Genomic DNA, 13,523 nt, shown 5'->3' with positions numbered 1-13,523 from the left:
GAGTAGTTGCTCTTGGTTCCTGTGGTGCAAACTAAGTGGGGAGCAGAGCCTGGGGTTTTCGCTGACTCTGGAGATGTACCATGCAAGATGAGTGCCTGCCATGTCCATGTCTAGTGGCAGCCTTGCCTTCTTAATACACATTTAAATAGTATCTGTGTGTGAGAGAGATGATAGCTCTTTGGCAATGAGTTCTTTTAAAACACAGGGTGTGATAACCATTCTTCCAGTTCTGCCCTTCCTGTGTGCTTCTGCCACATTCATCACTGTGGTGTGTTAATACCAGGAGAGACAAATCTGATTAAAACAAAACTCCCAGTTGCCCATTGCAGATCATAGCACTGTGACCTTGGTGCTGAAAAAAACATCACAGTGCAGGGGGATTGCTTGGGACAGGGAGGGATTAAAGGTAGTGGGCCTTGATCACTGGTTGTGCTTGGGACAGTACAATTCCAGGGCAGTGGTGGGAGGTGTCTCCATTTAGCCAACACCTACTATGCTTATCTGTGTCTCTTTAATCCCCAGAGGGACTGGTAGTAGTTGGAGTTGGCTCAGTGGAGAAGACCATCACTGTGCTCCCGTTGTTCTTAGGCAGAACAGATGCAGACAGAAACTGCTGCAGTGGTCTAGTGGTGCTTGAAACATCTTTTAGCATCAATCTTTTCAACAGCAAGTGCAGCCACCTTTTAGGATTTTTATTGTTCTCTTATTTTATATATATTTTTAGCCCACCAGAAGAGCATAGTTTTGAAATGGGTTCATCACAATGTAAAATAAAGGCAAACCCATAATCAAAATGCCAGGATGAAATTTGGGTTGTGGAGTGTTTGGCTCCGTGCTCTACTGCTAAATTTGTGTTTGTCTGAAGCTCCTTGTGCTGCAGTTCATACTGAGTACAAGACTTAAAATTGTGCTTCTTTTGTCTCACTCTTTGTCTGCCCAAAGGAGAGGTATGCTCTATTATTAAATGACTATAGTGTATGTTAGTTCCAGGTCCTTAGCTGAGACTTTTAGGTGGTTTTGTAGCACAAATAGTAGGGCCACAGTATTAGTCCTATTCATGTGGTACCTAGAAATGATGAATTTTGCATGTGTGGAGGAAAACCTTTCTTTGCCTCCTTCAGACTTCCAGTCAGTGGAAGAATTCTTCTGGAGATGAGCTATTTCTAACTTTTTACCTTCAGTGAATAATTTAATAAGGTTTTTAGAATGTGACTGGCCCTGTTCTTTAAAATGAGGTGTAACTGCTACTACTGAAGTGCATCCCGGAGTGAGATGACAGCAACTATGCATGGAAGTGCCAACTCAGATAAGCAGGTTATCTTGGAACATACCCAAGCCGTTGGCACATTCACTATGGCTCACTTCAAAGATGACTTTATTTTCTAAGGTAGGGTGGGGTTTTTGGGTTTTGGTGTGCAGCATGTAACCATAAGTAGGTAATCAGAAAAGGCAGAGTTCTTTCACCAACAGATCACACTGTTCTCGGAGTGGGGGCACAGTTAGGGCAACCAGCTATGGCAGCACATATATATATATATATATATACACATACATGTGTGTATATATATATGTGTACACATACACACACATATATATATATAAAAATATATAGATATCTGTCTTCCTGATGGCAGCCCTCCAGAGAGCTGTAGGCTTCCAGGGACTGCTACCTTCAGAGTTGCTGTGATTATCTAAACACCAGTGCAGAAGGTCACGCTGTGACCTCACTAAATTGCATTAGATGGGAATGTCAATATACACAATTAACTAACTATTGACCTTTAGTCCTGAGCTATTTTAGGCACCCAGTCAGGCTGTACAGGGTAACTCTCTAGCACATAGCTCCAAGGCTTGTCACTGGAGGTGGTATTTCTCCATGCAAAGGGCATGAAAGTCCACAGAGACTCAGCAAGTGTTTCTGGAGTTAGAAGGCTAAGTTAGACTAAAATCAGGCTGTCAAGGCTTAGGCTACCCATCCCATAATGAGCATGGCAGAAACCTCCTATGACAGGGAGTGCTTAAAACCTACTACTGCTGTTGCCATTGTAAATAGCCAGTTCAACCAAAGGTGTTGCTATTTGGAGGCTGCTGCTGGTGCATTAAGGTTGGTGGGTGTGCCAGAAGCTACAGAGTGGTGAAAGCTTTCATTGCTTATTTTCCCAGCCTCTCCAGAGCTGAGCCCTGCGTGGAAGCAACATCAGAGCTCCAAGCTAGCTGGATTCGCCTCTCTGTTGCATTCACCCATCACATTGCTTCTTCTTTGCCCTGTTCTGGCCCAAGGCTGCAAAATGTTTCTTCTTCTCTGAGGCATATCTCTGCCTGACAGCTGCTGTATCTGAGTCAGTAAACCCAGACAAGCTGTGTGGACTGTACAGTGTCAGCTGCATGCACCTCCTGCTTCTAGAACTGGCAGAACTTACTTCTTGGGCTCTTGGCAGCAGCTTGCATTTTATTATGCTCTTCTCTTGTTAGTCAGTTGTGCCTCACCGTTAGAGTTCCTCTGATGTTCCTCTGGCAGCTGAAGCTAGGGAAGTGACTAGCATTAAACAAACTCAGTAAAATAAGTGGTTAGTTTTACTTCACCTCGCTATCCTAATCTGATTTGCAATGCAGCTCTGTGAATAGTTTCACAAGCAAAAAGCATGGGAGGAAGGGAGGAGAGGCTGAGAGGCTTACTGAACCATGGCTTTTGGTGGTAGCCACAGCTCATATTAGCTCAAACCAAGGGTGGTGCATAACTTCCTCCAGTGTTTTGTTGCTCCACTTTGTGGTGCCTTTCCAAGTGCATTAGCTTCTGTTCATATTTTGGTTGCGTTTGCGTTATGTATGAAGATGGAGAAAAGGACCTTCTGTTTTGAAGCAGGAAGATAGGAAGGAAAGGAAATGTGCCTTAATGTGGGGTTTTTGCAGGCTGTCCTGAACAGTGCTGGCATCTAGAAAGAGAATAGTAAACTTGAAATGCAAATGAAATCCCAGAATTTCTTGTTTGTCCCAGCCTTTTGATTTCTCACTGTCTTGGTGCCAGGCAATTGTATCAAGAAACCAGTAACATGGTTTCAGAAGGGAAATTCTGGATCGTTGTATGTAGTCATCTGCTATTAGACTGTCACATCATATATACCACCATCTGGTTTTAGAAAGCTTCATTGTTAAAGTGAAGGAGTAGAGAGATTGGATTCATTCTAAGCATCACCTTCTGTGATTTGCTAATAACATAAAACCTGAGACAGATTAATTGATTTGTGACCAGTTCCAACAATATATGGCTCTATTTCCATGACAGAATACAACATGCTGTTTTACTGGTTCAATATTTTGGTTTTAGAAGATTGCTAAATATGTCTTTTTAAATAATTCATTATTTAAGTCTTATTAATTTTCATTTGCATAATTATAGCAGCAGATCATAGTGTGTCAGGTCTTTCACTAATTTGTCTGTCTTTCTTTAGAAAAAAAAGTAATTACTGTATGAACTCTTTAAAAGATAAGATGTGAAGTCAGAGATGTACCTGCTTTTAGGAGAGGTTAAGCATCAAATAGAAAGCAAATTTCCAAGTAATACCTGAATTTACCTCACTGTATGATCAGCATCCTATATCATTAGCATGTGCAAGTGGTGTAAAATGCAAAGAACCATAGTTTCCAGGATAAAGCAAATAATTGATCTTTAAGTCTTTAATTTGTTTTGTTACAGTCGTAACATAGTTCAATTTGCTTTCTGTCCCAAGGTTATTCTCTTGGGTTTTATTCTGTACATGTACCTAGCTGGATAGGAGGGGAAATAAGTTACAGTATCTTGCTACAGATCAAGAGATGTGTGTTTGAGTCTTGCCCTCAACTCTTGCAGACCTAGCTGTAAATGGATACCTGTTTTTTCAGGCTCAGTGCACCGGAAACATCCCAACATGAGGCAAGATACAATTGCGCTCTGTAGTGCTCTTGGCTAGAGAAACAACACTTTCAACAGTTTTACAGTCCTGTAACACAGAAGATGATGGTTGTATCTGTATTTATGAAGTGGCATGTGTATCCTAGTATACCCATCTTCTCTCACAAAGAAAGAATAGTATATTGCATGACAAGGAACCTTGCTTTTCTATGAGAGTGTAAAAGCTTGCAGCAGCTGTGTTTAAATGTACCGTAGGGGCTTTTAATAAATTAAGTATAGGATTGAAGAGTTCTGAGATAGTGTGTGTGTCTGTGTGTGTGTTGCACCATGACCAGAGATCATCAAAGCATCAGCTAGCTCTGGCATCTCAACCTGAAGTACGGGGCTGGGCGCAGCGTGCTTCTGTGGCAGCACGCCTTTCATGACCTGAGGTCTCTCCTAGTCTGGCGTTTCACACTTGACTAGCCCAGGGCTGCACTAGCTGTGCTGGTTTTTGTGCAGCCCAGTGTGGTGACACTTCTGTTGTTGTCCTGGTTGCATTGTTCCTTCTGGGTTTCAGCCTTTGCTTTGCAGATCAAAAGAGGTGTAAACCTTTTGTTTGAGTTTTGAAATGCAAGCAGTGTTCCACAGCAGTGGATGAGCTGCACAGCCTATCTAGCAGCTGTGGAACATGGGAGAACAGGTTTAAAGATTCTCGATTACAAGGTTATCAACACAGGCTTCCTATTCACCAAAGCCTCTAGGAAGAGTCAAGAAGTTTCTGTTAGTGACCCTCAGAAGATAGCAGCAGCAAAGGCCTGTAATAACAGCCCATCGAGCCCCAACTCTGAGACAGTGACTGTTCTTACCATATTGCTTCTAGAGGCTTCTCTGTTAAGTACCAAATAAACCAAGAGCTTAGCTTTATTTTTTTCAGTTAGTTCAGTTATTTCTCTACTCGGCTCTTATTGGGTCTTATGAATGTAACTGGTGCCACACCTCTTCTCCAAGTAGGTGGAAGACCCAGTCAGAGTAAGAGCAGGATGAAAGACCTCACAAAGAGTACTTCAGGGAATGGTCTGGTTTGGCAGATGGTGCTCATATGCATATGCTAGTACAGAAAATAAGTCCCCAAACAGTGTTTGAGTTACCGAATTATTGATGGTTCTGTTTTGTGAAAAAAACCTCAAGCCTCTAATCTCTTGTCATCATTATAAGTGGAAGGATAAGCTATTATGTGGTAGCTAAATTCCAACTGGTCTATACACACACCTCCATCTAATTATTCTAATTACCATAGCATTGCTCATTTCCCAAGCTACTGTTCTGCGCAGTGTTTGACAGCTGGCAGGTTCCGCTCCAGAGACAGCTGCATTTGACCTTGGGGAAAAATGTTTCTGTTCTGATTACTACTTTCCCAAGGATGAGGCTGTGTGACCACCCTTTCTAACATTTGACAATAAAGCCACTTTCTTGCAACTAGCCCTTGAATGTCTGATGTAGAGTGATATCTGACTCCGTATACTGTGTTTAACCCTGAAGTTGATTACTGTGCATCCCAAACTCTTCCAACTTGTGACTTGCTTTGTTTGTTTTAATTTCACTGCAGGCTGGAAGTCCAACCTCTATCTCTGCCCCTCATAGCTTCTCTCGGACTTCTGTTACACCATCCAACCAGGATATCTGCAGGTAAAGTGTGTTGTTTGCATGGCTACAGTGAGACTCATTCAAATTAAGAGAAAACCAAACTAAAAAACCATGTGTATGGGGAAGTAAGTGATGTGGGGTTCCCATATGAAGCATCCCATTTGTTTGACTCGACTGCTGTCCCACACTGCTTCGTTGAACACCACTGACTGGCCCCGCTATGTTTGCCATTCCCACACTAGCCGTAATCCTCATTTCTTCACTTTTAATTATATGTGTTCTCTTTTGTAATTGTTTTTTACTTTCTGTGCTTTTATTCCACTGTTCTGCATGCAGTTCCAGTGCAGTGTTTTCTGAGTGTTGTCATCACAGTCCAGTACAGTCTGCTGTTGTCTTGAAAAATCCTCACTGCCAGAGCCCTCTGACACAAGGGGTCACTGTGACAGTAATCTGTCAGGACACGTTACATGCAGCAAAGAGAAACTCCCGTGGGCAGGATCGGGGCCAGGCACTCAGGTCTACTAAGAATATAAAGCCCGCCCACACTCTGAAATTCTCCAAGTCCCTCAATGATGTGGACCAGAAGGCACAGAGCACCAGTGAGTGCTTTGACTATGTGGAGCGAACATGCTCAGAAGGCAGACTGACCCCGACTCAAGAGCAGTGTTTAAGGATTAACAAATTTCATCTTAAAGAGAGAAAACTACTGAATCTCAAGCCTCTTTCTTTTAGCAATTCTAAGCACTCCTATATCCCTTCCCTTTCCAACTACTCGAGTGCATCAGGAGGAGCAGAAAACCACAGCGCTGTACATATCCCCTTGCTGGAGGACAAAGTGGACCATGACACCTCAAGAAGCAAAAAGCTGTTGCGTTACCTTTTTTCCTTCTCCCACACCTCCAGCATCAGCAGCCTGCATAAGTTCCATGAACTGGAGAGCTATTCTAGTCGCTTCCAAGCTGAGAAATCCTCCAGCGTGCTGGTGGAAAGCACAGACTTCTGTTCTGATGATATGGGAGACGATGACGTCTTTGAGGACAGCACCTCAGTGAAAATGAAAATAAAAGAGCAGCGAGCACCGCTCTGTTCAGTTGAGAAGGACAGTGACCTTGACTGCCCTTCCCCCCTCTCAGAAAAATTCCCCCCTCTCTCCCCTGTGTCCACATCGGGGGATACCTGCAGGTTGGTTTACCAGAGAACCACCTACCTTTGAGCCCTCCCATGTGCAGTGGTGAATGTTCTCCTTTCCCCTGCCTTTGTGCTGTTTCTGTCTTTTCTTTCACCCTGTCACCTTGCTTTAATATGTGCCATTTGAAGCATGCAGCCTTCTGTCTGCTGTTCTGCACCCCTCTGATGCACTTAACAAGGCTACTAAGCAAAAGAATTTCCTTTGGAGTCAAATTCTTTTGCTGTTTGTTTCATGTTTGGGTTTCTGAGATGGTATTTTCCTCTTATCAGTCAGATACTCCCAGCCCAAGGTGGGAATACCATCAGAAAATCAGCTATGCATATTAAAAGCCAAGCTGAAGTCTTAGCTTTTAATGAGAAATGTGTTCTCCTGACAGTCACTGCTGGTTTAGTCAGGGGGTAGGGAGTCAGGAGGAAAACAGGCTGTTTGAAAATTGCTTCTGTGATCAAGACAATATAGTTTAGGATTTTTTTTTTCCTTCATCTTTTTCTCACAGTTTGTATCCCACCACAGTCTTTCTGGATGGGCTTTCTGGATGCCTTAGTCGAAAAGGGGATCTGAGTGCTGGGTGTTAGTGGTGGGCCACTGTGAGGTTCATAGTGTGAGGTCCAAAAAGGATGGGTATCCTTGTTCCAACTACAGAGGATTAATTGTGTACAGGTGGTGAGAACAGCCAGTTCTGGACTGTCTTCATGGTGAACTTCTTTGCAGGTCTGCCCCATCCCAGCTCCAAAATGTGGCTGAGGAGCAGGAGTCATCAAGTATAAGAGCAAACGTCCCATCCCTCTACCTAGCACTTTGCTATCCTAATTTTTCTCCTCTCTGACAGCACTTTCTGAAGCTGGCTTTGTTAGTACTTGCCAAATATTATTTGATTCTCCCACTTATTACCAGCAAAATCTAGTTCCATACTGGCTTGTCATCAACAAGACGCTGTTGTAATCCACCCACTCCTCCATTTCCACTTGCCAGCTATCAGCAAGGTCGCAAGAGGCAAGATGCTACACATCAGTAAGAAATTTCAGTAATAGACAGGGATGGCAGCATGCCAGGTTGTACTTCACATATGCTTAATAATTTAAATTCATTCCCTGGGCTCCTTACCATCCCCCTTTCAATTCATGACCTCTTCCACATGGTTAGAAGGACTTAGTGATGTTTGATGCAACCCAAGGGCTGTGTATAAATTGAAGCTGGAAATCAAATGCCAGCACCTGGTAGTAACCCTATATGGGGTGTCCTTGCTGTCTCCATAGTTAGGCTGTGAGGGAAATGCGAAATTTTGCAGAGCTGATGCTTCCTTAAGTGGCTCTTGCAAAGTAAAAATTGGAGAGCAAAACCATTAGTCCACTTAGAGTAGGTGTATTTTGGGGAGATTGTGCTGTAGCTTTACAGTGTGGATCTGTCTCTTAGCAATTGACACTAGAAATAATCACTTTTCTTGTGCAAAATCCAGGCTAAATTAACTCTTTGTGATACTGGGGTGGGCTGTTTCACCACTGGTTTGGGAATTTTGTTTTATCTTCTGTTTCAGATCGTAAGCCATGAGTAACTGTACCTCTCTGAGCATATTTTGTCTTGGAAAGTGCTGTCTGATCTGTTTAAATGCTATTTTCAGTTAAGTGCTATTGTTCTAGATGAAGTGTTGTCATTTCTTACCCTGTTTTTTCTTCTGGATACTGCATTTGTGCCAGGCTCTGTGTGTGCGTCTCATCTGTTAGAAAGCAGCTGTCTGCTTAGCAGTGTCTGTGCTCAGTTATTTCATGCCTCTGTGTGTGCTTGCGCAGCAATGGAGTTCTTTAGTTTTAGCTCCTTTATGGAACACATTCTTTTGATATGTATGTCTCAGGATCCTCAATGGACAACCGCGTGTGATCACAGATATTACATGCCTCTTCCACATCCTTTCTGCTTCTCTTCTCCTAATGAATAGCTTTGCTTCTGATTCAGGATATGTCACTGTGAAGGAGATGATGAGAGCCCTTTGATTACCCCCTGTCACTGCACGGGAAGTCTTCATTTTGTGCACCAAGCCTGCCTGCAGCAATGGATCAAGAGCTCAGATACGCGATGCTGTGAGCTGTGCAAGTATGAGTTCATCATGGAGACAAAACTTAAGCCTTTGCGAAAGGTAAGCACAAGACCTGCTTCCCCACGAAGATGATTTGTTAAGCAAAAATCCACTCTGAAAAGAGGCTGTCCTTGCCCATGAGTCTGCAGCTACCCACCCCCATATTTATCATGTTTCTGTGGTTCCATAGTAAGTCTGGTCAGTTTTGTATAATTGCAAAAGGATTTAAATTCACAATCAGCCTGGCAAGTTCAACATCAGCAGAATCCAGCTCTGAGAGTTAGCTATTGTAGCCTGGCAGCTCTCTGTGTGTAAATGTATGTACATACAAATAAACACATGTATATGTGCATGCAGCAACCTGCTTTTTTTCTTTTCAGTTACATTTTAGACTTGATGCACAAAAGTATTTGTATTTGCTCCGCAGTTATACACTTTAAAAAAAAAAGTTTTGTATTAACTGTTATCTGCTTTAGCTTGCTGCTCTGACATCCACATGGCTTTTAAGTTCTTTTGAAAATATGAGGATTTCAGGTTAAACTTACTTAAAATCATGCTTTCTGAGTGTAATTTGGTTAAGATTTGTAGCACTTTTCTTTTTAAAGGAGCAAACCTGTTTTAAATTAAAATACTACAGTGTAAGTAGAAGAAGGTTCACCAATAAATGTGTTTTCATTTTTAGATTTTCTTAAACTGTGAGTGACTAGGTTTTAGTACTTCAGGTTTCTAGAATCTGTATTTTTGTTTTATAGAAAAGTACCTTTCATAAATCTGGTGACTTAAAGTATAGGTACTTAAATTCTACTTGTATTGTAAGGCCAGTTTTGCACTTGTATCCTTTTTTTTCTCCCACATCCTCCAGGCTTTCAATTTTGGTTGGTCCTTACCATCAGGATTTTGAGATGGAAGTTACTAGTGTTCTTGGCACAGACAAACCTTGCCACATCTACCGAAGTGTAAGAGGTTAATAACAATAACCTCAGTCTGGAACTAGAATAAATTAGAAACATTAAATTCGATTATGATGAACCTAAATAATGTAGGGTGGGAAGTCTGGACTGCAGCCATCTGAAAGCTAGTATGAGAACTTGCCCAATTCCTAAAAGTGACTCCTAGCAGAAAATAGAACAGATTTCAAACACCTCTTTTTTTTTTTTTTTTTTCCCAAATATGTCCAGTCTGAAAAGTATATAGCTTAGCATGTCAGGTTGATAGGACAAACTCTGCTTATGACTGGTGAATTGTTGCCTTCTAAGAACTGCAGATTTTTCCTTGGTAGCCCCTTGGCACAGAGTGTAGTACCTCTGAGCTGCAATACTGACTGTCATAGGCTCTCTTATCTGCACAGACAACACTTTGCGCAGCCCAGGTGTAGGACATTAAAGAAATTACTCTAGAGAATCCCAGGTAAAAAGAGTTGCTATAGTTGGCAATTGACTGCGATTTTTTCTGTGATTTCTCTGCCTGGAGTGGGTGGGAAACGTTTTCTGAGTATTTGAACTCTGTTAGAAAAAGCTGTTGGGCACCTCCAGAAATTAGTCACTCACCATCATTAGTTATATCTGAACAGGTCATCTGTGGGAAAGAGACCAGATGCCAGAAGTTAGGGACAGAGACATAAACAGAAGGATAAGAAGGAATTTACCTCTCAAATACATCTAAAGAGTCTTTTTAGAGGTTCAGCTGCAGCCAGAAGATAAGCTGCCTCTGTATCTTCAACACAGCCTTTATGGTATCCTGTCAGTCAGGAGAAAACAGTCTGAAACTGGTGATTATGAACAGGATGGACAAATAATAGGGCTCGTGCTTGTCTGTAGGGTAGAAATGGAATTAAACTTCCTCAACATCATAAGGTTGTATTGCAGCATTGGGCTGTTCAAATAAGTTACTAAGGAAGGAGGATGAGAAACAAAATGTGTCATGGTTCAAGTGCAGATGAGGGGAGACAAGAGAGGGATGCTCCATTTTAAAAATTCAGTGAAAAAAATGACAACATTAAATTTTCTGCTGATTTTTTTCTTTTAACAACACTTCAAAAACCAAGAACTGCTGACAATTTTAATTAGGAAATGCTACATGCTGTGTCATGGGAATAATGCAACAGGGACCTACAGATTCTACTTTCTTCTCTGGGCTGCTGCATAGTTTGCAGAATACCTTCTCTTTTGCTGTGCAGCCATATCTCTTGAAGAGATGAGGTGGGGCAGGTTGGTTTGATGGCTGTGGAGCCAGCAGTTACAGGACGTATTGTCCAGTGGAAGAGCTCAAGCTGTGGAACAGAAAAGAGAAATATAAATTACTCAAAATCGGAAGTCCTCATGGCTTTGTAAAGGCATTCACAAATAGATTTCACATGCTTAATTTTTGACAAAATTAATGAATTTATACTTTCTATCCAAAGTAAACACCTTTGTTTAGATCACAAGCAAATTTCTGTTTAAAAGATAACATCCAAAGGGAATGTTCTGTCTAATCTTTTTCTAAGATTGAAAGAATATAGCTTTCTAGCATGTTATTGCTGGAAGTCTTCAATTCTTGTGCTGTGATGAGATTTGGATGCCCACAGAACTGGAGTTGTGGTTTGGACTGTCCAAAGAGATTACTGGCAAGACAGAAGATCACTCAGTCTCTGTTTCTTGTTTGTAGCAGTAGAAACAATGATTAGTGATCTCAGTCATATCAGTCAGGTCATCCTCGCTCTCTTCCACAGTATCCTTTTCAGTCCTCCTCTTCTACAATTTATTCTAGGAAACATCAAATGCACCTCCCTAGAAACTCATAGGTATGTGTGAGAAGCTTATGTGCCCCAGCATATAGTTTGTGAAAGTGTGAAAAAAAACATCTGAACTCTCTGTTCCAAGCAGGTATGCTGAGAGATGTGTACCCCACGTGCAAAAACTCTCATCATATACATAGGGGAAATTGAAAAAAAGAATTAAAAGAAAAAAGCTTCCAAGTGTCTCAGGTGAAAAAAATAACAGCTGTTTTTGAAAAATTTATTAGAATTATTATGCATATTAGAAGCATCTATAATAATTGTCTAGTTTCTTTGTATCTTCTCTAAATGACAACAACCTGACTTTGTGGTTTCTATTTGGGCTTTATAAACATTACTGATAGATGCAAGTCTGGGGATTTAATTTGCTGCATCCTCTCACTTACAAAAGCTGTCTAAACAGCCTTGACTGTGCACTGAGGGAATCTAGCAGAGCTCAGCATGAGATGTCTTACACGCACTGACCAATTGGATCATGTACCACTTTTATTGCAGTGTTTTACTGAATGCCTGCCTGCGCGAGGGTACCCTTTGCTACTCATGACGCTCAGATGTGACTGTGGGTACCCACTGTTGAGTGGGGAACACATGAAAGAGCAGCCTTGCTTGCACTGCACAAGGCCTCGTGTCAGGATCCTTCTGTGCTGGAGTTGCCTCGGCGTGAGGAAGCAGGATGAGGTGACATTGTGCTGAGGCTCCGGGTGGGGTGCTGAGCACTGGAGGTCTGCTCCGGCTTCAGGATGGCTCCCCTCACAGCACGACGAGCTGCCAGCTGTCGCATGCATGCTGTGGTCAGAGGAACAATCTGATTTTCAAAATCCGAATTAGGAAACTGGTCTCCTGCCTGGTTTTTGTTCTTATCAATGAACTCTTTTTATACTGTCTAGTAATGAGAATAAACACCTAATCTCTTGCTCTGCTTGCGGGTTTCTTGCCAGTGGGAGAAGCTGCAGATGACGGCCAGCGAGAGGAGGAAGATCATGTGCTCTGTAACATTCCATGTCATTGCCATCACCTGCGTTGTGTGGTCTCTCTATGTCCTGATAGACAGGACCGCTGAAGAGATTAAACAGGGACAGACTACTGGTATGTTACTTGCTTATCTTCCCACTTATTCTCTTGGAGTAATTATTTATCCTGAATGCAGAGATGATGCAACGCATGAGTATGCAGGTAATGATTATACTTAAACTAGTCAGCTTTAGCCTGAGGTTGGGTTGGTTTAAAAGCACAGTTCTAAAATGATTTTGTTACATCAGTGTAAATTCATCTGTGGGTGTTTTTTATGTCTATTTCAAGTTAATTTAGTTTGCACTTGTGAAGTGCACAGGTATGAGAGCTAGTGCACTGGAGTCAGACTTAAGATTGCACTATATTAACTAATATTGTTTTGAATTGGAACACTTACTGAGCAAATAATGTTGTAAGCATTTGTTTGCTGCTATGGCTACCTTTTAACTGGGCAAGACCAGCACAGTTTTTAAAAAAAAAGTAGTAACAAGAGGAACCTAAATCCAAATCTTTGAGGTAAGTTAGCCCAAGTTTCCTGTGAGAGCCATGTTAGACTGGAGAAATTTTTCTGAGTAGTTGTGACTGAAACAGAAGAAATTGAGGTTGATTCTTAGGACTCAATTCACGCAACTGTGATGAGGTTCACTGCAATTTGTGTAGTGGCTGCCACCCCACTGCAGGGATGTCTTAACTTCTTGAATAGTATGTTTTCTTTAGTATGCCAGCTGTAAACTTACCAAACTAGAATCTGTTTATCTGGGTATGCTGGGCTGCAAATTTGCAGCTGTCACAGAACTGTTTCTGAGGCAGCTGAGCTGTCCCTGAAGGTGGGGATAGAAGGGATGGGGTATCTGCAAAGGCTGGGAGCAAGCTGTCCTTGTTCACAGAGCATTGTGTGTCAACGAGACATGCAGGTGGAAAATGTTTTGCTGGTGATTGAAGAGCATCATCTGGGGACATA

General features: G+C 42.0%; 1 protein-coding gene across 9 annotated transcripts in view; it reads left to right on the top strand.

The window, feature by feature from the left end:
• Positions 1 to 13,523, top strand: part of MARCHF8 (membrane associated ring-CH-type finger 8) — a 101,018-nt gene that overhangs the window by 80,463 nt on the left and 7,032 nt on the right. For 8 of the 9 annotated variants that reach the window (XM_074907349.1, XM_074907350.1, XM_074907351.1 and 5 more), the window contains 4 exons: positions 5,478 to 5,557; positions 5,852 to 6,697; positions 8,655 to 8,835; positions 12,490 to 12,637. In XM_074907349.1, the coding sequence (XP_074763450.1) occupies positions 5,478 to 5,557; positions 5,852 to 6,697; positions 8,655 to 8,835; positions 12,490 to 12,637 (1,255 nt within the window). The remainder of the gene's footprint in view (positions 1 to 5,477; positions 5,558 to 5,851; positions 6,698 to 8,654; positions 8,836 to 12,489; positions 12,638 to 13,523) is intronic. The other variant, XM_074907357.1, reaches the window with a different exon arrangement.

This window comes from Athene noctua, chromosome 5 (genome assembly GCF_965140245.1).
Source record: "Athene noctua chromosome 5, bAthNoc1.hap1.1, whole genome shotgun sequence".
In the NCBI taxonomy this organism is placed as follows: domain Eukaryota; kingdom Metazoa; phylum Chordata; class Aves; order Strigiformes; family Strigidae; genus Athene; species Athene noctua.
This window is presented reverse-complemented; position numbering and strand designations above follow the sequence as displayed.